Here is a 25,107-nt window from a genome sequence, read left to right on the forward strand (position 1 = left end):
TCTCTGTATAAAAATATCAGTGAGAGGAACCGCGTTCTCTCTGTATAAAGATTATATCGGCGAGAGGAACCGCGTTTTCTCTGTATAAAGATTATATCAGCGAGAGGAACCGCGTTCTCTCTGTATAAAGATTATATCAGCGAAAGGAACCGCATTCTCTCTGTATAAAGATTATATCAGTGAGAGGAACCGCATTCTCTCTGTATAAAGATTATATCAGCGAGATGAACCGCATTCTCTCTGTATAAAGATTATATCAGTGAGAGGAACCGCATTCTCTCTGTATAAAGATTATATCAGTGAAAGGAACCGCGTTCTCTATGTATAAAGATTATATCAGCGAGAGGAACCGCATTCTCTCTGTATAAAAATTATATCAGCGAGAGGAATCGCGTTCTCTCTGTATAAAGATTATATCAGCGAGAGGAATCGCGTTCTCTCTGTATAAAGATTATATCAGCGAGAGGAATCGGGTTCTCTCTGGATAAAGATTATATCAGCGAGAGGAATTGCGTTCTCTCTGTCTAAAGATTATATCAGCGAGAGGAACCGCGTTCTCTCTGTGTAAAGATTATATCAGTGAGAGGAACCGCATTCTCTCTGTATAAAGATTATATCAGTGAAAGGAACCGCGTTCTCTATGTATAAAGATTATATCAGCGAGAGAAACCACATTCTCTCTGTATAAAGATTTAAAGATTATATCAGCGAGAAAACCGCATTCTCTCTGTATAAAGATTATATCAGCGAGATGAACCTAGTTCTCTGTATAAAGATATCAGTGAGAGGAACTGCGTTCTCTCTGTATAAAGATTATATCGGCAAGAGGAACCGCGTTCTCTCTGTATAAAGATTATATCAGCGAGAGGAACCGCATTCTCTCTGTATAAAGATTATATCAGCGAGAGGAACCGCATTCTCTCTGTATAAAGATTATATCAGCGAGTAGAACCGCATTCTCTCTGTATAAAGATTATATCAGTGAGAGGAACCGCATTCTCTCTGTATAAAGATTATATCAGCGAGAGGAACCGCATTCTCTCTGTATAAAGATTATATCAGCGAGAGGAACCGCATTCTCTCTGTATAAAGATTATATCAGCGAGTAGAACCGCATTCTCTCTGTATAAAGATTATATCAGCGAGAGGAACCGCATTCTCTCTGTATAAAGATTATATCAGCGAGTAGAACCGCATTCTCTCTGTATAAAGATTATATCAGTGAGAGGAACCGCATTCTCTCTGTATAAAGATTATATCAGCGAGAGGAACCGCATTCTCTCTGTATAAAGATTATATCAGCGAGAGGAACCACGTTCTCTCTGTATAAAGATTATATCAGCGAGAGGAACCGCATTCTCTCTGTATAAAGATTATATCAGCGAGAGGAACCGCATTCTCTCTGTATAAAGATTATATCAGCGAGAGGAACCGCGTTCTCTCTGTATAAAGATTATATCAGCGAGAGGAACCGCGTTCTCTCTGTATAAAGATTATATCAGCGAGAGGAACCGCATTCTCTCTGTATAAAGATTATATCAGCGAGAGGAACCACGTTCTCTCTGTATAAAGATTATATCAGCGAGAGGAACCGCATTCTCTCTGTATAAAGATTATATCAGCGAGAGGAACTGCGTTCTCTCTGTATAAAGATTATATCTGCGAGAGGAACCGCGTTCTCTCTGTATAAAGATTATATCAGCGAGAGGAACCGCGTTCTCTCTGTATAAAGATTATATCAGCGAGAGGAACCGCGTTCTCTCTGTATAAAGATTATATCAGCGAGAGGAACCGCGTTCTCTCTGTATAAAGATTATATCAGCGAGAGGAACCACGTTCTCTCTGTATAAAGATTATATCAGCGAGAGGAACCGCATTCTCTCTGTATAAAGATTATATCAGCGAGAGGAACTGCGTTCTCTCTGTATAAAGATTATATCAGCGAGAGGAACCGCGTTCTCTCTGTATAAAGATTATATCAGCGAGAGGAACCGCGTTCTCTCTGTATAAAGATTATATCAGCGAGAGGAACCGCGTTCTCTCTGTATAAAGATTATATCAGCGAGAGGAACCGCGTTCTCTCTGTATAAAGATTATATCAGCGAGAGGAACCGCGTTCTCTCTGTATAAAGATTATATCAGCGAGAGGAACCGCGTTCTCTCTGTATAAAGATTATATCAGCGAAAGGAACCGCATTCTCTCTGTATAAAGATTATATCAGCGAGAGGAACCGCGTTCTCTCTGTATAAAGATTATATCAGCGAGAGGAACCGCGTTCTCTCTGTATAAAGATTATATCAGCGAGAGGAACCGCGTTCTCTCTGTATAAAGATTATATCAGCGAGAGGAACCGCGTTCTCTCTGTATAAAGATTATATCAGCGAGAGGAACCGCGTTCTCTCTGTATAAAGATTATATCAGCGAGAGGAACCGCATTCTCTCTGTATAAAGATTATATCAGCGAGAGGAACCGCATTCTCTCTGTATAAAGATTATATCAGCGAGAGGAACCACATTCTCTCTGTATAAAGATTTATCATCTAGTTTTTCCTTATTGCAAATAACCAAAGGCTCCGTGGCAGTGAAAGGGTGCGGCACGGCCTTCTACGAGTAATTTAAGACTCTCCGAGAGGTCTTGCTAATTTTCCATTCTTAAGGAGTTTAATTCCTCTTGCGTCCTTCTCGAATTCCACAAACTTGGCTGTCGGCGAACGTAAGTCAGAAAGTTTAATGTTTCAAGTCCTCCTATAATTGTCGGGGTTCATTGGCACTTCTCAATATAACTCTACTTGGCACCGGGCAGTGCCAAAACCTGCATTATGATTTTACTGGGAAATACCAGTAAAATACTCAGTATTATTTGTTCATTGCGTATAATCATCAGGCGGATCACAAGCATGATTACCGCAAACTGGTCCGGACATTCAAATCAATACAGTATGGCTCCCTCGACACAATAGTCGCTAGTAGCTCTTAGTACCTTTTCGCGTTTTAGTGCATACATACTTTCCCCCAACTTAGGAAGCCATTTTATTGACACCAGAATGAATTGTGAAGTTTGTGAAGTTTACCCTCCCGTCTTTAGAAACTGCATACATGAGGTTTGAATAAATATGAAAGTTAGTTAGTACTTGTAAACGATTCTAAATATTGGTTAGACGAGCTGGTAGTGCGCAGGTCGATCCATGCCAGCGTAGTAATTCATATTAGCATGGATTGTCATCATCTATCATTATTAGGAGCTATAAAGTGCGTAAGGGTCGTGCCGGTGAGATTTCGATTTGCGCTAGGATCTGCCGTGGGAATGGTGTTGGTGTAGTGGAATGGAGGAGTATCAAGGAGCTGGGTATGAGAAGTCAGCTTTTTACTGTTTCACGATTAGTGCAAATCTCGATGGCTTATAATAAATGGTGCTGCACTAGAATATCTAACACTCACACGTGGTGCTGAGCTGTCTACGTTTATGTTAAACCCTCAGTAGGAAACAGTCTAACAACAATGCAAATGACTTCCTTAAATAAATCTATCCATAGCAAGAGCACACTATTTGTTTTTGGGGGATTGGTGAATAGTCACATCCAGGAAGTGTTTTCTTAGTCTCTATAAATCTTCTCCTCAACAGTAAAGACAACAACAAACATTGAATAATCCACTTATTGCAGCGTGGGAGCTGCTTTAAGCCTATTACTTGCTCATGCAGTTATCTGTGTGGCCACCAGGGGTGCCCTGAGCAATTTCTAATCCGATATGGAATCTCTGCATCGTCTCCACTCTCTTTATGGGCATCATGGGTTTAACTCTGAGTATCCGATGAGTGCTATGCGATATATTGTACACAGCACCGGCACTAAAAGGGTTATTGGAGCGTGGTATTTGTGGTTTTCTCGACCTGCTCTGTGGTCTCAATATGTACCACGTTCACAGCAGTGTGACCTAAACATTCCCTCTCTCTGATTTTATAGAATAGAACTGTGCTTTAACCCTTTAAATGATATATATATATATATATATAAATATATCATGAATCCAAATATTCTGCCATTGCAGGGCCGCAGTATTGGTAACTGACTGTCACCCATCTGCCCAGGTTTGGTTTTTCTCCTTATTTTTAATGATATTTCTGATCATTTCCCATCTCCCACATGCGATCACGTCAAATAACATACAGTTTCTACGGTTTGGTCCTGACCCAAACAGAGTGGGCAGATGATATTTGCGGGAAGGAAAAAAAAGGCGATTAAGGGCTGGGGAAATGAGAATATTTCTCGATTTCCTGAGTGTGAGTGGGAGATTACTACGTACCCCTTGGGGGTCTCTATTTATTTGTGATTTTCTAGGAAAGTGATTTGTTGTACCGACATTATTCCACTTTGGCTCCTATGTTACAGAATCCGGTGAGATTTAGTTTCCATTTGGTTTATATTTACAATAAAAATGAGGCCCCGTGCAATCATGATAAAAGCATCTCCGATTCACATGAAGCCGCTCCTTGCTGGCTCTGTGTCTTATTCGTTGGTTAAAATATTTAATATGCTTAGTTTCAGTAAGCGTTTCCAGAACAGCCAGTTTTTGTTAATACATTTGGGAACATTTTAAAAAAAAACATTTTTACAATAGCCTAAAATTTTTACTTTTTGTATATATTTACCAGGAAATACAATTTAAAGTCAAGTCCTACCAGCCAGGCCTTAAACGCTACGAGCCACTCCAAGCCATAGCATACCCAGAAGGGGTGAATTTCTACTTGCCAGGGGTAAATATTCACTAGCCAATAGCTAATGGCGAGTGAAAAATGTAAGCACTGTATCTACCCTTTCTTTTCAGGTATGCTGGGAGAACAGATAGGGGGGACAGAATCAATGTCTTTATCTCTCCATGGGCAGATCATATTTTGAATCGTGCCGTGTGCAATGGGTGACATACCCGTTCTTTACTCTGTAATACATTTGTAGCTTCTACCAATAGTTTAATCGCTGAGACAGGAGCTGTGGAGAATCAATATCTTCTCCCACCATGTCAGTAAAATCTCTACTTATGTATTTCAAAGATTTCTGTGTGTTCTTTACTGTAATATAAACCCATCCACACATAAGATATCAAATCATTCTATATATCACTTACCTGACTAACTGTCCCAGGAATCATTCTATATATCATCTACCTGACTAACTGCCCCAGGGATCATTCTATATATCACTTACCTGACTAACTGCCCCAGGAATCATTATATATACCATTTACCTGACTAACTGCCCCAGGAACCATTCTATATATCACTTACCTGACTAACTGCCCCAGGGATCATTCTATATATCACTTACCTGACTAACTGCCCCAGGAATCATTCTATATATCACTTACCTGACTAACTGCCCCAGAATCATTCTATATATCACTTACCTGACTAACTGCCCCAGAATCATTCTATATATCACTTACCTGACTAACTGCCCCAGAATCATTCTATATATCACTTACCTGACTAACTGTCCCAGAATCATTCTATATATCACTTACCTGACTAACTGTCCCAGAATCATTCTATATATCACTTACCTGACTAACTGTCCCAGAATCATTCTATTTACCACTTACCTGACTAACTGTCCCAGAATCATTCTATATATTACTTACCTGACTAACTGTCCCAGAATCATTCTATATATCACTTACCTGACTAACTGCCCCAGGAATCATTCTATATATCACTTACCTGACTGTGACAGAATCATTCTATATATCACTTACCTGACTAACTGCCCCAGGAATCATTCTATATACCATTTACCTGACTAACTGCCCCAGGAACCATTCTATATATCACTTACCTGACTAACTGCCCCAGGGATCATTCTATATATCACTTACCTGACTAACTGCCCCAGGAATCATTCTATATATCACTTACCTGACTAACTGCCCCAGGGATCATTCTATATATCACTTACCTGACTAACTGCCACAGGAATCATTCTATATACCATTTACCTGACTAACTGCCCCAGGAACCATTCTATATATCACTTACCTGACTAACTGCCCCAGGAATCATTCTATATATCACTTACCTGACTAACTGCCCCAGAATCATTCTATATATCACTTACCTGACTAACTGCCCCAGAATCATTCTATATATCACTTACCTGACTAACTGTCCCAGAATCATTCTATATATCACTTACCTGACTAACTGTCCCAGAATCATTCTATATATCACTTACCTGACTAACTGTCCCAGAATCATTCTATATACCACTTACCTGACTAACTGTCCCAGAATCATTCTATATATTACTTACCTGACTAACTGTCCCAGAATCATTCTATATATCACTTACCTGACTAACTGCCCCAGGAATCATTCTATATATCACTTACCTGACTGTGACAGAATCATTCTATATATCACTTACCTGACTAACTGTCCCAGGAATCATTCTATATATCACTTACCTGACTGCCCCAGGAATCATTCTATATATCACTTACCTGACTAACTGCCCCAGGGATCATTCTATATATCACTTACCTGACTAACTGCCCCAGGAATCATTCTATATATCACTTACCTGACTAACTGCCCCAGGGATCATTCTATATATCACTTACCTGACTAACTGCCCCGGAATCATTCTATATATCACTTACCTGACTAACTGCCCCAGGAATCATTCTATATATCACTTACCTGACTAACTATCCCAGAATCATTCTATATACCACTTACCTGACTAACTGTCCCAGAATCATTCTATATACCACTTACCTGACTAACTGTCCCAGAATCATTCTATATACCACTTACCTGACTAACTGTCCCAGGAATCATTCTATATATCACTTACCTGACTAACTGCCCCAGGAATCATTCTATATACCACTTACCTGACTAACTGTCCCAGGAATCATTCTATATATCACTTACCTGACTAACTATCCCAGAATCATTCTATATATCACTTACCTGACTAACTGTCCCAGAATCATTCTGTTTATCACTTACCTGACTAACTGTCCCAGAATCATTCTATATATTACTTACCTGACTAACTGTCCCAGAATCATTCTATATATCACTTACCTGACTAACTGCCCCAGGAATCATTCTATATATCACTTACCTGACTGTGACAGAATCATTCTATATATCACTTACCTGACTAACTGCCCCAGGAATCATTCTATATACCATTTACCTGACTAACTGCCCCAGGAACCATTCTATATATCACTTACCTGACTAACTGCCCCAGGGATCATTCTATATATCACTTACCTGACTAACTGCCCCAGGAATCATTCTATATATCACTTACCTGACTAACTGCCCCAGGGATCATTCTATATATCACTTACCTGACTAACTGCCCCAGGAATCATTCTATATACCATTTACCTGACTAACTGCCCCAGGAACCATTCTATATATCACTTACCTGACTAACTGCCCCAGGAATCATTCTATATATCACTTACCTGACTAACTGCCCCAGAATCATTCTATATATCACTTACCTGACTAACTGCCCCAGAATCATTCTATATATCACTTACCTGACTAACTGTCCCAGAATCATTCTATATATCACTTACCTGACTAACTGTCCCAGAATCATTCTATATATCACTTACCTGACTAACTGTCCCAGAATCATTCTATATACCACTTACCTGACTAACTGTCCCAGAATCATTCTATATATTACTTACCTGACTAACTGTCCCAGAATCATTCTATATATCACTTACCTGACTAACTGCCCCAGGAATCATTCTATATATCACTTACCTGACTGTGACAGAATCATTCTATATATCACTTACCTGACTAACTGTCCCAGGAATCATTCTATATATCACTTACCTGACTGCCCCAGGAATCATTCTATATATCACTTACCTGACTAACTGCCCCAGGGATCATTCTATATATCACTTACCTGACTAACTGCCCCAGGAATCATTCTATATATCACTTACCTGACTAACTGCCCCAGGGATCATTCTATATATCACTTACCTGACTAACTGCCCCGGAATCATTCTATATATCACTTACCTGACTAACTGCCCCAGGAATCATTCTATATATCACTTACCTGACTAACTATCCCAGAATCATTCTATATACCACTTACCTGACTAACTGTCCCAGAATCATTCTATATACCACTTACCTGACTAACTGTCCCAGAATCATTCTATATACCACTTACCTGACTAACTGTCCCAGGAATCATTCTATATATCACTTACCTGACTAACTGCCCCAGGAATCATTCTATATACCACTTACCTGACTAACTGTCCCAGGAATCATTCTATATATCACTTACCTGACTAACTATCCCAGAATCATTCTATATATCACTTACCTGACTAACTGTCCCAGAATCATTCTGTTTATCACTTACCTGACTAACTGCCCCAGGAATAATTATATATATCACTTACCTGACTAAGTGCCCCAGGAATCATTCTATATAATATTTTTCCCTGCTAACTGTTATTTATTCATTCTTTATTCGTTACTTATCCTATCTTGAAACATCCAATGCAATTTGCTGCGTAACCGAATGTGTGTGATATTTATTTTTCTTTTCTCAACACTCTCATTAAAGCCAGGCCTTCACAATATCAACATATTCTATTTACAGATTATTTGCGTGTCATTTGTTAATGCTACTGTAAGATGTAAGGATGTAAAATCTTTCTAAATAAATGTTAAACAGTGTATATATTTATTGTGTCAGTCAGATCCTGCTGGCGAGCCGAGAGTGGAATTTGCATGAGGGGGCTGAGCCCATCTAAACATCTATTTGTTTAAAGGTTAACATTGTTTGAGTGATCCTCAAGGGGGCGAGGGGAGTGCAATAAGTAAACTGTTGCCTAATGCAAACTTCCATGCTGTTCGGTTCTGGGATGTTTTTATGAGGGATTTAAGGGGCTTATTTGAAGAGAGCTCAGGGAACATATATTTAAGACCAGAGAGCTTACAGCGGCTCTGTCTGGGAACCCCAACTTGTACATACTACCGTCTTTTACACCCTAAGGTGGGGCCACATACAGGAAATCAAATCTTTTTTAAATACTACCACATCCTGCTTAGTTTAAAAACCATTCAGATTTCATGAAATTAACATAAAATAAATATCACCCCCAGTACCACGCAGCTATTACAGCGTGAGCATTTTACTTTAATTTAAAAAAAAAAAATGTTTATCACTTGTAAACCTTTCCTTTACAGGTCGATAGCAGAGATTACCATACAGTGTAATTACTAAAAACTATTTTTATACTTTTGATTTTTTTGTACATCATTATTTTATTGGAATTTACTGTCTTCATTTTAGGAGAAAAGTGTTTTTATGTGATGAAACAGGAGGAGTTCATGCCTGGCTAGGAGTACTGGGATTGAATCATTCAGATCTCTGGAGCCCTGTTTTGTGACATTTCACAGGAACAACGAGAAAATTATCAACTGACTTGTAAAATTAAAACTTAGAAAACAAAGTTCACACATTGGAACTCTTCCCCTTCACACATTGGTATCTGTTCGAAATCGTCATTCTAAAAACCCTTGATATCAGCTGTTTCAAACAACAGACTTATTGTCTGCTCTACAATCAGGGAGCTCCCGGTTTACTAGTCTGGAATACTAGTCTGGAATTTTGAGTCAACATCCCATAAAAATCCACTAAGATTATGTCAGCAGAGCTGTGAGTGGCTCAGTTAAATGTGAGTGTCGAGAGTTCGAAGCCAGGCTAATTTGGTAAAACTGACTTAGGTTTAGATCCTTATATCATTGTTCAGACTTTCTATTTAGCAGTTAGGTCAGCAGACTGGCAGAACGGTGTGAATTCTGTGGGCAGCTGACTTGTTGGCTTGGTTCTAATGTAGAACACATCTTTTTAGAGATATCTGGATTTTGAAAAGGATATGATTTTTTTTTAATTTTGGAATGTAAAAGATGTGCTTATGAACAGCTTGGAATAAGATATCCTTTAGACATTAGATAATGTGCCAGATAAACTGGGTTAACACATTTAGACGAACACCATGCACATTTTTGGGAAATGTATGTGTGCAATTCAGGAGAGCACGTTCTTGACCATTTCTGACTTCAAGAAAACCTTATATAGCTAAAAGTCGGAGGATTGTCTTTTTCTTGGCAAATTGCACCAAAAGACTTAACAGTTTCCTGTTTTTTTTTTTCTCTTTATCTCTTACTTGGCTTGGAAAAAGTTCAATTCAATAATATTTCTAGAAGATGTTGCATTGCTGTGGAGAGTAAACTGTATGCTCACTGCTCATTTGTTTTATGGGCGTCTTATTGGATTGAATGCCTGTGTTCTGGAGTGATGTCCGAGGTGGAATCCGGCTCCTTACTAAACTCCCTCGAGCTTCCAAATGGCTTCTAGTACCACACTCATTGTGTTAATTATTGGTTTTGCAACTGGCTTTCTATTCTATTACTCAGTTAGTTTACACTTCGCGACAAGTGGGGGAAAAGTCAACAACATAATGTGTCAACTAGATCTTCAAGTAGTCTTATCACTAAGGAGATTAAGTATAGCCATTAAATCCACGATTATTTGGGCAGTCGTTTGGTTCTCCCACTTCCACTTCTCTAACTATAAAGTCCACGAATGTTACATTCCTAACAAACTTTTCAAATAATTTTTATTAATGTTTTAAAATTTTGTATAACAAGTAATAATAATACAAACATTGTATTAGGGGTAGGAAAGGAAGGGGAACTTTGAAATGGGAAGGGGTATCCATCCATCATTGAAATAGGCGTAACAGTGTATATGGCAAAAATGTTGTACATCAATCCACTTTAACAATAAATATATCACAGACCATAACCTGTTTAGATTTTTTCTTCCCATTTATCCCAATATTTTTTTTAATATTGGGAAACCATGCATATTAGCTCTATGCGATAATTCGTGTGCCTTGTTTTCTAGAATCAAATTGAAAACTTCTCTGAGAGATGGCACATTTTGGGACTTCCATTGTCTAGGTAAACAGGATGTAGCAGCGATCAGAATGTGGCCTATGATTATTTTATCTGGTCCATTAACGGAGTTTTTAAATAAGGCTAGTTCCAAAGTTAAAATGCTAATGGTTCTGTCCACTTTAATAATTAGATCATGAATCATTTTCCAATATTTAGTTAATTTAGGGCAGAACCACCAGATATGGGCCATATTGCCCACACCCCCACAGTCTCTCCAACACCGGTCAGAATACATATTGTTCATGTTGTGCAATCTAGACGGAGCCAGGTACCAGCGATATAAAATTTTATAATGATTTTCAAAATGGTCGGTGCAATACGAAAAGCTTTAAAAAAAACGAACCATTCTTCTAGGTTGTACTGGGCACCCAACTCCGTCTCCCATGACAACATATGTTTTAATTTAACTAAGGGCTTGGCATTATAAAACTAATAACATAAGGATATCATACGTTTACTAGCGGGGCTGTATAAAAAAACTTTCATTCCTAACAAACTTGTGTGGAATCACGTTGTAGATCTGGGTTGTAGATCGCCTGTAATTGGAGGTTTATGACGAGAACATTTTGAATCAGAATGAACGTTGAAATCCTGTGATCCATGCAATGATCTTTAATTCAAAGATACTTACTTCAACCTTCTCCCAAAATTCAAAAAGCAACAATAGGCGCCGTGTAACTAAAATTATAATTGAAAGTATTTTGTTTAGTAAAAGCAGAAGTAAATACCATATATATGTGTGTGTATTTTACTATAGTTATCAGTTAACTTGTGAAATAGACTTTATATATTTATTTGCTTGATTTAATATAACTGGCGCAATAGACAAATTACACAATTCTCTTCAAATAATCTAATCAAATAATGCAATAGCCCTGGGAGCCTGCTTAATGTCTGCGTAAACTGCAAATGTGTTCCAACAGTTCACACCTGTCACAGGTGTGATTTATATATTGCTGGAACTGTCTCCTGTGAATTGGCACACGGCCCCTCTGTTTGTGTGGTATTGTCGGTATGTGTGTTTGTCTGTGTGTGTTTATATGGGGAGATGTATGCATTTCGGATGTTTTTGTGTTAGGTGGAATTATAACGTGTATTATAAATTATTCATTATTCTGTAAATTATCAGACATATGGTTATTGCTAGATATATGTCATATTTATGTTTATTACTTATTTCCATGGCAACGGACTGTTCCGGAGATAGCTCTCTAATCTCTTGTTTAAACTCCTTGTATGAACACGCCGCCTGTCTGTCATTTGTCAGTTCCTCACTCCATACGCTTTGTTTTTCTTAGTGATTGTGATACCATTTTTAACCAGAGTATTAGTTAGAATGATACCGTTTGATCAGGACTAATTAAACTATAAAGGGTCAGGAACGCAGTGTGCATGCAGTAGACAGTATTGGTTCTGCCCACTTACTGTCTCACTAGGTAAGGCTTTAATTCAGGGTCTCCTCTATCTTTTAGCAAATTTCTATCTGTTGCTGAAAAATAGCTATTTTACACAATTCTTCTGATTGATGAATAGTATCGAGATGAGTACTCTAACCCATGGTATTACAGTAGGAGTACTCTAACTGGTGGCATTGCAGTGGGAGTACTCTAATCAGTGCTATTACAGTAGGAGTATTCTACCAAGTGACATTATATTGGGAGTACTCTAACTGATGGCATTGTAGTTAGAGTACTCTAACTGGTGGCATTGTAGTGGGGGTACTCTAACTGGTGGCATTGTAGTGGGAGTACTCTAACTGGTGGCATTGTAGTTAGAGTACTCTAACTGGTGGCATTGTAGTTAGAGTACTCTAACTGGTGGCATTGTAGTGGGAGTACTCTAACTGGTGGCATTGTAGTGGGATTACTCTAACTAGTGGCAATATAGTGGGAGTATTCTTAATGGTGGCATTGTAGAGGGAGTACTCTTCCTAGTGGCATTGTAGTGGGAGTACTCTAACTGGTGGCATTGTAGTTAGAGTACTCTAACTGGTGGCATTGTAGTTAGAGTACTCTAACTGGTGGCATTGTAGTGGGAGTACTCTAACTGGTGGCATTGTAGATGGAGTAAGCTAACTGGTGGCATTGTAGTTAGAGTACTCTAACTGGTGGCATTGTAGTGGGAGTACTCTAACTGGTGGCATTGTAGATGGAGTAAGCTAACTGGTGGCATTGTAGTTGGAGTACTCTAACTAGTGGCATTGTAGTGGGAATACTCTAACTGGTGGCATTGTAGTGGAAGCACTCTAATTGGTGGCGTTGTAGAGGGAGTATTCTACCAAGTGACATTGTAGTGGGAGTACTCTAACTGGTGGCATTGTAGATTGAGTATTCTACCTGGTGGCATTGTGGTGGGAGTACTCTAACTTGTGGCATTGTGGTGGGAGTACTCTAACTGGTGGCATTGTAGTGGGATTACTCTAACTAGTGGCAATATAGTGGGAGTATTCTTAATGGTGGCATTGTAGAGGGAGTACTCTTCCTAGTGGCATTGTAGTGGGAGTACTCTAACTGGTGGCATTGTAGTTAGAGTACTCTAACTGGTGGCATTGTAGTGGGAGTACTCTAACTGGTGGCATTGTAGATGGAGTACGCTAAAATGAATAGTTATATGAACACATACAGGAATGCCATTATATAGCCAAAGATAAACAGTTCCACACTGTACATACCACTCACTAACACACGTGGACACAGTGGCCTTGTACTATAAAGCTAGATACGCATTAGTCTGGCTTCTAAAATAGTGTGCCGGGACCTATCATTACCTGTTCCCTGTCACCGAGGAAAATGACACTGTCACAGATATTTCTGTTTGCCATCTAACATCTACAAATATATGTCAATAACTGTACATTGTATGTGGTTCTTCTACAACTGACACCATATGGGTATGAAATCACGTTTATCAACATTCTGTAGTCTTTATTGCTCTGTCAAAATCCAGGATGGCAGAACATCATACGAGATCCAGAATGTTAGTGAGCATGCTGCACTATAGTTCCCATAAACTGTAGTCTGATAAGCTGTAATCTGACTTTCTATCGAAGTAGTACATTAATCCCATACCATCACGTTTTAAGGAACGTTGTGACACGTTGGGGTTGTTTACTGCAATGTATATTTTAGCAGTATTCCTGGTGTCTGAATTCTAATCTTATGATTTACGGTAGCTTTGTAGAAGGAAATCTGGTCAACATGTCAAGGCATTTCCCACAACTGTGGTTGCACACCAAGAAATGACCTTTGTATACATAATTGTGTTCCATACCATCTATTGTCTATTCTTTATGCCCCCTAAATTCAAAGAGATGGTCAACAATCCCATTTTACATTTAGACCTACAGATCCTTGATGCTGTTCGGCATGGCCATTTCTTGGTGGAGCTGAAATGCCCCATGTGACGAGGACCAGGTGAGAGGGTTCATTTTCTCTGTCTTTCGAAATGTGAGAGCTTTGCAATTTGCCGGGGCAGATGAGGGCAGAGAGGAAGGAGGGGGTCATGCTGGTTTCATGACATTCATAATAAATGAAGTCCAATGGACACTCTATTAAACCTTTCCAGAGTCTGTGCTCCAGGGAGGGGCTGTGCTGCTATTGCATGGCTGACGAGCTCCTTTCTGGCTCATCTTTTGCTGTAACTCAACGTAGGGATTCGTGGAGGGTGGCCAAGCATCCTTCTCCTCTTCAGCAGCTGTTTTTTCTATTCCTGGTTGCCCTTATTCCTTGGCGGTCCTTTGTATCTTAAAAAGCTTGCTTCCTTTTAGCTATTTAGGTAGTCTTTGCTGCTTTCTTCACACAGCCCACACCTCTACATGCTTTTTAACTTTCTATTTATTTTTTTAAATTTAATACCATTTCTACTTTTCCAAACCTTCCCCTCCTTGCGTCTTCAAAATCCCCCGTTCTTCCCCCCCTTCCCAAACCCAAGCAATATCTTTTCTTTTAGGCCCCGATCCTCTCCAGATTGGGACCCTTAAGCAACCTCCACCTTTTGTCTCTTTTGAATGAAAAGAAAAAAAAATAGAGAAGGGGGGCAGAGGACATGTATAAAGAAAAACGACCTGAGGGGCAATAGTCTCTTGAGCCAGCTCGCTGCATTACAATGAATACGGACTCTATTAAGCCTCGTTCTGCCTGTTTAGTGTTTCCAGGGGCAACACAGCCCCCATATGGAAAGCATGCAGTGTATTATTGCAGGCATCTAGGCCTCATTGTAGGCCGAATCCATGACTGGCAGTTGAGCCCCCTCCTCACACTTGACACTGCTTGTGTTTATCTAATGCATAGAGGGGGGGCTGTTAGCTGGTGTATTGTCCCATGTTATGAGAGGGACGAAGGGAGGGATGCAGAAAAAAAAAAAAAGGTGGTGTTGGTTGTGGGGGTGAGGAAGAGAGGAGACCTCATGAATATTCAAGAATCATCTTGAATAGACCCCAGAAAAAAAAGCAGATGGAATTCATGTTGAGGAACATACCCGCACCTTACTATTAAATCAGTGAGCCCCCCTTGCAGTCTTTTAGTTTCATAGCGTCCCTGGAGTGTGGGAGTCCTAGTTATCCAATTAGCAAGGTTGTCAAGTTGAGTTGATACTGAGCGAGAGAACATAAATTAAATGGAGTTAGCAGAAAAAAAAATAAAAGAAGAGGGGAAAAAAATCTAAACAAAACTTCTTTCTTTTCTTTATCTTTCTTTTTTTTTTTAATTGTATTGTAGACTTGGTCTTTATACTGTTATGGGAAAAGGTTTAACTAAAATAAATGTTGGGATTAAAGATAGAAGGTATGTGAAATGCAAGCTCTTGTTACCATCAAAGGTAACGTTCCTGTGAAAAGCTGGGCCATGGTCGATGCGTTGTGGGAGTTCGCTGGACTGACTCTTAAGGCCTGAGAGGTTTTATTAAGTTCCTGATTTTTAATCCAGTGCTATCTAATAGAACTATCTTGCAACCTGGTCTCATAAAAGTGCTTACCACATTTATTGTTTTTAGCTACTTGGTTAAAAAAGATCATTGCCCCTGGGAGCTGAACACTGAAACTTGTTTTAAACTTTTCGTAGCAGACTTCAAATGAAAATGATATTAATACAGACACAGAATAATGAGCTGTTCTACTAGGTGGTCTGAATGTTTTTATGCATTTGACTTTTGTGGTATGGGCTGGCGTGCCTTCCTTTTAACAGCCAGCGTTAGGCGTAAGCAATGTCAAGACATAGCTAGCGGTATGGCAATGGTGCACAGTCTGTGCCCTATCGGCTGCTTTTATCTCAACACATCAGAACATTCTACCAGATCTTTTTGCAGGTTTTCTTTTCTTTTTCTGCGCTTTGTTTTTTCCCCGTCATGAGTGAACTGTGCTAAACCCATTATTTCCTCCCCATTATAGTGACATACCAAAAGCATACCTTCTTATTATAGTGCCATACCAATATCACACTTTACCATTATCATGCTATACCATACAAGTATCATACCATGTCAATATCATAGAATATCAATATAATGCCTTATTATTACCATACCATACCATACCATTATCATACCATACCATACAATTATCATACCATATCAATATCATACTATACCATACAATTATCATACCAAATCAATATCATATAATACCATTATAATGCCTTACCATTATCATACCATATCAATATCATAATTTACTAATATCATACCATATAAATATCATACCTTACCAATATCGTATCATACAAGTATCATACCATATCAATATCGTACCTTACCAATATCATACCACACCATTATCATACCATATCAATATCGTACCTTACCAATATCATACCACACCATTAGTATACCATACAAGTATCATACCATATCAATATTACACTTTACCATCATCAGACCATGCAAAGGCATTGGAGTGGTCTCTGAGTTCCCAGGATGAAGATTGTCCCTCTGGAAACATATACGGTTTCACTACTTCTTAGAGACTTGTGAAGTAGCATTCCTATTGAAGCCTATCCTAGTGTAGAGATCCTGTAGTTTAGGAGTCTCAGAGTCAACCCACTGACCAATTCATCATCTTCCGTGGAGGCCACATATCCATACTTGCAGATTTGCACACACAACTACATACTCCTATTCACACACATAGATACACATTCCTGTACACACAGTTGCATACACCTGTACACACAGATAAACACTCCCATACACGCACACAGCTACACACTCCTATTCATACACATATATACACATTACCATAAACACAGCTGCATACACCTGTACATACAGATAAACACTCCCATACACGCACACAGCTACACATTCCTATTCATACACATATATACACATTACCATAAACACAGCTGCATACACCTATACACACAGATAAACACTCCCATACACGCACACAGCTACACATTCCTATTCATACACATATATACACATTACCATAAACACAGCTGCATACACCTATACACACAGATAAACACTCCCATACACGCACACAGCTACACACTCCTATTCATACACATATATACACATTACCATAAACACAGCTGCATACACCTGTACATACAGATAAACACTCCCATACACGCACACAGCTACACATTCCTATTCATACACATATACACATTACCATAAACACAGCTGTCTACACCTATACACACAGATAAACACTCCCATACACACACACAGCTACACACTCCTATTCACACATGTAGATTAACACTCCCATACACACACACAGATATTTACAAAGGTAGGTATACACTCCAATACACACATACAAGTACATACTCCTATTCACAGATGTAGATGTACACACACACACAAACACACACACAGCTATACACTCCAATACTCACAGATACACATTCCCATACACACAGATACACATTCCCACACACACAGATGCATTCCAGCACTTATACCATAGCTAAGCTGCTTCCTTGCATGTTCCATAATGTTGTGGTACGTGGTTGCAGTGTGATGCTAATTCAATAATAAGGCTCCCTCCAACACACAGAACAGGCTAGCACTGATCTCCAGCCGGCCTGCCTTGCCAGCCAGCCATTCACTGACAACACCACCAGCAATCCGGGACATTTAGGGAGATGCGTCCTTCGGGGATACGTCACTATTCCAGGACTCACAGCCAAACCAGGACAAGTGGCTGGTGGATATAAAAGTATTTAGGGGAGGCGGTATTAACCTGCTGGCCGGTACTTGGAGGACTTTGTTGTAGGCTCCGTAAATCCAACATTGGTGTTCAATAATGGACTTACTATTGGTGTTGCTTTTTATTCTGCCCCTATTCTTTGTCACTCCTAGCCAGAATCCATCCACTCAAGCAACAATCCATGCCACGGAATGAGCTAAATCCACAGCAGGTGCTAGGACTGCAGTCCTAGCCATGGGCCAGTACAGGCCCCTACTGAAAATAGCAGCTACACCTATTGAAATCTTTCCCAATACATCATTCGATTTAGAATATTCATCTTTCTGATGAGGCTACTGTAACACTAATTAAAACTAATGAAATGGAAGTTTATTGTAACTTATACTCTTCATTAATTGTAATACATATTAAAACACATGCTGCCTGAGTGACAGGTAACACATTTTATATAGACTCAGTGTTTATGGACAGCTAATCAGACTAGGAAATACCTGGCCAGTGACGATCAAAAGGGGCCGGCCAGGGCTTGCAGCTCTGAGTCCGTCATAGCCACCACAGCAAGAGACCCTCATTACATCCTCTTATATGTTTGTAGGGCCAACACAGGTTAAACAAAAGCCACATGGTAATATACATTGTATACTTAATGCTGCCTTCTCTCAGACAGCCATCTTGTATTGCTGTGTTTTAGTTTTAGGCACATTGGCAGCCATTTTGCATCACTGTGAATGGCTCTATTTTACCACACTGGCAGGTTTTCAGCCATACTATCCTAGAAGAGAAACTCTGTGGTTCTCTGCCAGAGTATACGCACAGTATAAAACGCGTCCAATACCTTTCTAAGGAGGGAACAGTATTTTTTCTGTCAAGAAGTCTAAAAAGTTGTTTGTGTTGCAGACACCTTAGCAGCAAATGGGTTACTGCAATCCGGGATGGCGTAGAACCCATAACAATATTTCAGTATCCACTTGTTTAGGCTGCACTGCCAAGCATAAGAGGGAAAATTAAGAAAAATGGAATAAAATAAAAATCTCACAAGACGCTGGGTAGTGAAGCCAAGTTTCCACACACAGCATAAGTCATACGTCTCCTACCTCCCACCGGCAAAGCCCCATAGCCTTCATCTGCCATGAATAGCCGGGCTGAGATAAAACAGAGTCCAAAAAGAGGTGGGATTGGGCCCGTTCTAGGGGAAGCTCTGCCAGAAGGATCGGGTGTTGGCACAGACTGAGCAGAGTTAATATCCTCGTCTTGACCGGTTAAAATCCTACAGTGACCCCATTTTGCAGTAATAACGAATTCTAAACTATTTATTTATATTTAACGGGTTAATGTGGCCCTAATATATATCAGAATCCGTTCTGCGTGCGTTACAGGCAGAGGTACCCAGGCACATGCACATTGGCATTCTATAGCCACCCTTGCCTAAATGTGGCTCTCATAAATAAACCCTATTAGGACACACTCTTTACGTGTAAGCTAGCCATCACTCTCTTAGGGACTCAATTACATTATTTGCATAGCACCAACACATTCTACGGCCTTGTACAACAGGTAAAGTGGACAAACATTTCATTTGTAACAAAAAAAATGTTTGACAGGCGGAACAGTAGGCAAATAGGGGCCTGCTCAAAAGAGCTTACAATCTAAAGGTATATTAGTAGGTAAATAGGGGCCTGCTCAAAAGAGCTTACAATCTAAAGGTATATTAGTACTGCACTTGTATGTTAGAGTGGTCTTATCATAGACCACCTGCACGTTAGTGTGGCACTTTTAATGTCTGGGCATCACTGGTTTGTGGATACCCACAAAGTAGGCTGCCCTCTGTTAGGGACAACGTAGAGTTAGGGGAACCTATTTAGTGAATACAGGCCTTCCATCACGTTCTTTTGCCTAACGTAAGTTTATTGTCATTTTCCCATAAGTCAGTGTATAGTGAATAAACCTGTCAGTGTTTTAGTATTGTATTTGGAGATTAGCTGATGCTGGTCTGGTTTCATTTGTTGGTTATATCACAGTTTTTTTTTCTTCTTCCAAACAGTATTAACCCTGAGAGTACCAGGGAGGTGAGCAAAATGTCTGCTGTGATGCCCAGTCACTGTTAGGGGAATCATGGGAAATGGAGTTCGCAAACATCTGCATGCGCGGTTAGCCCTCAGGGTGTATAATCCGTCCGGAGGTTAATGGCATGGCTTTGAGTCATATAGCATATTGTCTGCAGCTGATGTTGTCAGCGTTGAATAAACTTTTCCTGATATCCCCCTTTTGTCCCCCATATAAGCGGCTGATTGGGCTAAGGCCACTCCTGCTCTTTATGCCCCATTCCAGGCCTTGTTAATTTCACTCTGCTAATGACTCCCTCCTGGGGCCTTGATTTACAGCCCTGTCTGAAGCCAAGCAAGGGGGAGGACTATTGAGGAGGGGTGTAAGGAGGAGAGGGCTAGGGGTCAGGGGGGCCAGTCTCAGGAAATTGTTATTTTAACCTGGTGCTAAGGGTATTAAGATCTTGAAGCAGCTGGGATTGCCTTCATTATATAAAAGACAGAGGGAACTTTTATCCCTGTCAGAATTTAAGCATTGGTGTGTTTAACGTGCTACGGAGACGAGTTTAACCCACTGTAGCAAGGACTGGATGCGGTTTGGCATTTTGTTAGGCCTCACGTGTTATCTCTCACCAAGTTACTAAGTAAGACTGTATCTAATTGGAAGGGGCAGCGTGTCTGCCATAAGTTTTAGTGAAAAATACTTGTTTTTGGATATATGTATTTTTTTATGTTTTAACCCCTTAAGGACCAAACTTCTGGAATAAAAGGGAATCATGACGTGTCAGACATGCCATGTGTCCTTAAGGGGTTAAATAACATTCCTAGAATCCAACCTGTTGCAGAGACACATAGTTCTAAAGTGCGTGTGCGCAGCTATATCACATAAAATTAAAAACTGATAAAAATAAATACAATAAGCACAGAAACTCAAGTGAGATGAAGCCCTCGTGTTACGTCATTTTTTACGGTAATTCTCAGATTTTTATGGCTCGGTTAGCAATGACGTTCTGTAAGATACGCAGCTGTTTGGACATAGCATGGGTTGGACCTATAGTGATTCTCTGACAGCTGTTTGAGCCCTTTGGATCCCATCAGCCTGGCACTGACTCGTGTTTCATGTATAATGTGTGTATAGTATATCATGTAGCAATGTAATACTCTATACTGTATCGTAATCCGTACCTAATCTCTTTCAGATTACATTGTGTGTAGGTATAGTAATAATAAGTGATTGTGGGATATTTTTCAACTCGTCCCTCTGGTAAATAGCTGCTGAATTTTGAAAATAATTATGTTATGGTTTTTACCCCCACAGGTGGCCGTTTACCGGACGAGGTGCCCCAGGGGGCAGTGTATGAGTCTAGAATAACTGGCTCCTATCCCGGCGACCGGTGCATGGGAGGAAAATGGCAGCCAGAAGTGATGTCATCGCTGCGGTCTTTTATGGCATACTATCCACTGTCTGCTGCCTGGCGCAATCCAGTGAGTGTACATGCATTTTATTGGCATTATTTTATAGACACGGAGAGGGTTAATATATTGGTGATCTAGCAGCCTAGACAAGGAGAGGGTAATATATTGGTGATCTTGCAGGCTAGACAAGGAGAGGGTTAATATTTTGGTAAACTAGCAGCTTAGACACGGAGAGGGTTAATATATTGGTGATCTAGCAGGTTAGGCATGGAGAGGGTTAATATTTTGGGGATCTAGCAGGTTAGACACGGAGAGAGTTAATATATTGGTGATCTAGCAGGTTAGACACGGAGAGGGTTAATATATTGGTGATCTAGCAGGTTAGTCACGGAGAGGGTTAGTATATTGGTGATCTAGCAGGTTAGTCACGGAGAGGGTTAGTATATTGGTGATCTAGCAGGTTAGACACGGAGAGGGTTAATATATTGGTGATCTAGCAGGCTAGACATGGAAAGGGTTAATATATTGGTGATCTAGCAGGCTAGACATGGAAAGGGTTAATATATTGGTGATCTAGCAGGCTAGACATGGAAAGGGTTAATATATTGGTGATCTAGCAGGTTAGGCACGGAGAGGGTTTATATATTGGTGATTTAGCAGGTTAGACATGGAGAGGGTTAATATATTGGTGATCTAGCAGCTTAGACACGGAGAGGGTTAATATATTGGTGATCTAGCAGCTTAGACACGGAGAGGGTTAATATATTGGTGATCTAGCAGGTTAGACATGGAGAGGGTTAATATATTGGTGATCTAGCAGGTTAGGCACGGATATAGTTAATATATTGGTGATCTAGCAGCTTACACACGGCGAGGGTTAATATATTGGTGATCTAGCAGGTTAGGCCCGGAGAGGGTTAATATATTGGGGATCTAGCAGGTTAGACACGGAGAGATTTAATATATTGGTGATCTAGCAGGTTAGACACGGAAAGGGTTAATATATTGGTGATCTAGCAGGTTAGGCACGGAGAGGGTTAATATTTTGGGGATCTAGCAGGTTAGACACGGAGAGAGTTAATATATTGGTGATCTAGCAGGTTAGACACAGAGAGGGTTAATATATTGGTGATCTAGCAGGTTAGACACGGAGAGGGTTAATATATTGGGGATCTAGCAGGTTAGACACGGAGAGGGTTAATATATTGGGGATCTAGCAGCTTAGACACGGAGATGGTTAATATATTGGTGATCTAGCAGGTTAGACACGGAGAGGGTTAATATATTGGGGATCTAGCAGGTTAGACACGGAGAGGGTTAATATATTGGGGGTCTAGCAGGTTAGACACGGAGAGGGTTAATATATTGGTGATCTAGCAGCTTAGACACGGAGAGGGTTAATATATTGGTGATCTAGCATTTTAGACACGGAGAGGGTTAATATATTGGTGATCTAGCAGGCTAGACATGGAAAGGGTTAATATATTGGGGATCTAGCCGCTTAGACACGGAGAGGGTTAATATATTGGGGATCTAGCCACTTAGACACGGAGAGGGTTAATATATTGGTGATCTAGCAGGCTAGACATGGAAAGGGTTAATATATTGGGATCTAGCCGCTTAGACACGGAGAGGGTTAATATATTGGTGATCTAGCAGCTTAGACACGGAGAGGGTTAATATATTGGTGATCTAGCAGCTTAGACACGGAGAGGGTTAATATATTGGTGATCTTGCATGTTAGACACGGAGAGGGTTAATATATTGGGATCTAGCAGCTTAGACACGGAGAGGGTTAATATATTGGTGATCTAGCCGCTTAGACACGGAGAGGGTTAATATATTGGTGATCTAGCAGCTTAGACACGGAGAGGGTTAATATATTGGTGATCTAGCCGCTTAGACACGGAGAGGGTTAATATATTGGTGATCTAGCATGTTAGACACAGAGAGGGTTAATATATTGGCGATCTAGCAGCTTAGACACGGAGAGGGTTAATATATTGGTGATCTAGCAGGTTAGACACGGAGAGGGTTAATATATTGGGGATCTTGCATGTTAGGGAGGAGTAATACAGTACTGGCACCCTAGACAAAGTAATACATTGGTAACTCCTTGGGCAGAAAGGGTTAATCCATGGGTGGCCTGCTGCCAGGTTATACCGGAGAAGTTTTGCCCGTGTTATTGTTGGAGGTTTCGCATGCATATATTGCTTGCCATTGATGCATTACCTGTCACGTAGTTTGCTTTATGATTGAGAGTTTGTATGGGAGCCACGGATCCTGAGTGCTTCCAGCAGACAGATTAGATCTTTCATTAATCCTGTAGAGTGCAGAGAGTTAAACAAAGTACATGACGCTGTATGCCGCACTCCCCTTCCGGTACTCAAAGGGTTAAATTAGACTTGTGTCTGCAAAGCAATGTCCCATGTATGAAAATAGTTTTTACAAATAATGTGCAGTGTTAACTTTTTTTGGGTAATGTTTTGTTTTATGACGCGTTTAGGAATAGTAAAATATTAATTCTCTGCTGAAGTCGCTAGTTAGTGAAGCACACATTACACCATCATTTCCCAGCATGCACTAGGGTCTTGCTTCCAAATTGCATGCTCCTTTAACAACCGGTTTTATGTATGGTTAAAAAATTCGGAGAAATGGTTTATGTTATGCAAAATCTCTTAAAACCTTATATAGGCAGTTGTGTTATATTTAATTGGCTTAAAGCAAGGTCTGAGTATAAACTATAACAAACAAAAGTGAATAGGCCCTCAGAAAGTGTATATACAATAAAAAATCAGTGAAAGTCCCTCAACACCGTGAATTCTCTACACAGTAACAATACAAATACTCAACATACTATAGGGGTTCGTAATCTTGAGTATACCTACCCCCTGTATGTGCCTTCTATCTAAAAATATCCTGTTTGCTCTTAAAAATGTCTGTGTGTCTCTCTCGATGTATAACTATTTGTCACCTCATCGTTCGTGATTGGCTATTGCGTTAAAAGATAACCGACACTGCTTAATGAAAGTTGTCACTTCACTGGATTTTTGATATTCTCATAATTTATCCTCCATATTTAACAAATATGTTTTTTGAAGTGTAGAATGAGCTCCTCCTTATACCGCAACCTCGTGTCTCCGTCTTAGCTCCCTGTCTATTTTTGTTGTGAATGTTGGCCCTTTTCTGCCAGTGTGAAAGACAAGTAACGTTCACCTCCTTATTTGCATCGTGTGCCTTGGCTGTGCCTGTACTGAATTGGATTGTGATGTCACTTAAACGTTAATATGCATTTTAAAAGAAAATGTAGCATCGCACGAAGAAAAACTTCTAAAAAGAGGTGTATGCTCCTGTGTAAAACTTTCCACTGTTTGTCTGTAGAGAATCAGAGGCACATATTCTTGTCCTGATCTTATTGGAAACATTTGACACCTACTCATCACTGACATTAAGCTATTCTATTATT

At 39.9% G+C, this 25,107-nt stretch overlaps 1 protein-coding gene across 2 annotated transcripts in view; it reads left to right on the forward strand.

Moving 5' to 3' along the window:
• BOC (BOC cell adhesion associated, oncogene regulated) overlaps positions 1-25,107 on the forward strand; it is a 71,185-nt gene that overhangs the window by 11,039 nt on the left and 35,039 nt on the right. For both annotated transcript variants that reach the window (XM_063446306.1, XM_063446311.1), the window contains exon 2: positions 21,544-21,710. In XM_063446306.1, coding sequence (XP_063302376.1) covers positions 21,635-21,710 — 76 coding nt within the window. In that variant the 5' untranslated portion in view covers positions 21,544-21,634. The remainder of the gene's footprint in view (positions 1-21,543; positions 21,711-25,107) is intronic.

The sequence above is a fragment of the Pelobates fuscus genome, chromosome 1, assembly GCF_036172605.1.
Source record: "Pelobates fuscus isolate aPelFus1 chromosome 1, aPelFus1.pri, whole genome shotgun sequence".
Taxonomy (NCBI): domain Eukaryota; kingdom Metazoa; phylum Chordata; class Amphibia; order Anura; family Pelobatidae; genus Pelobates; species Pelobates fuscus.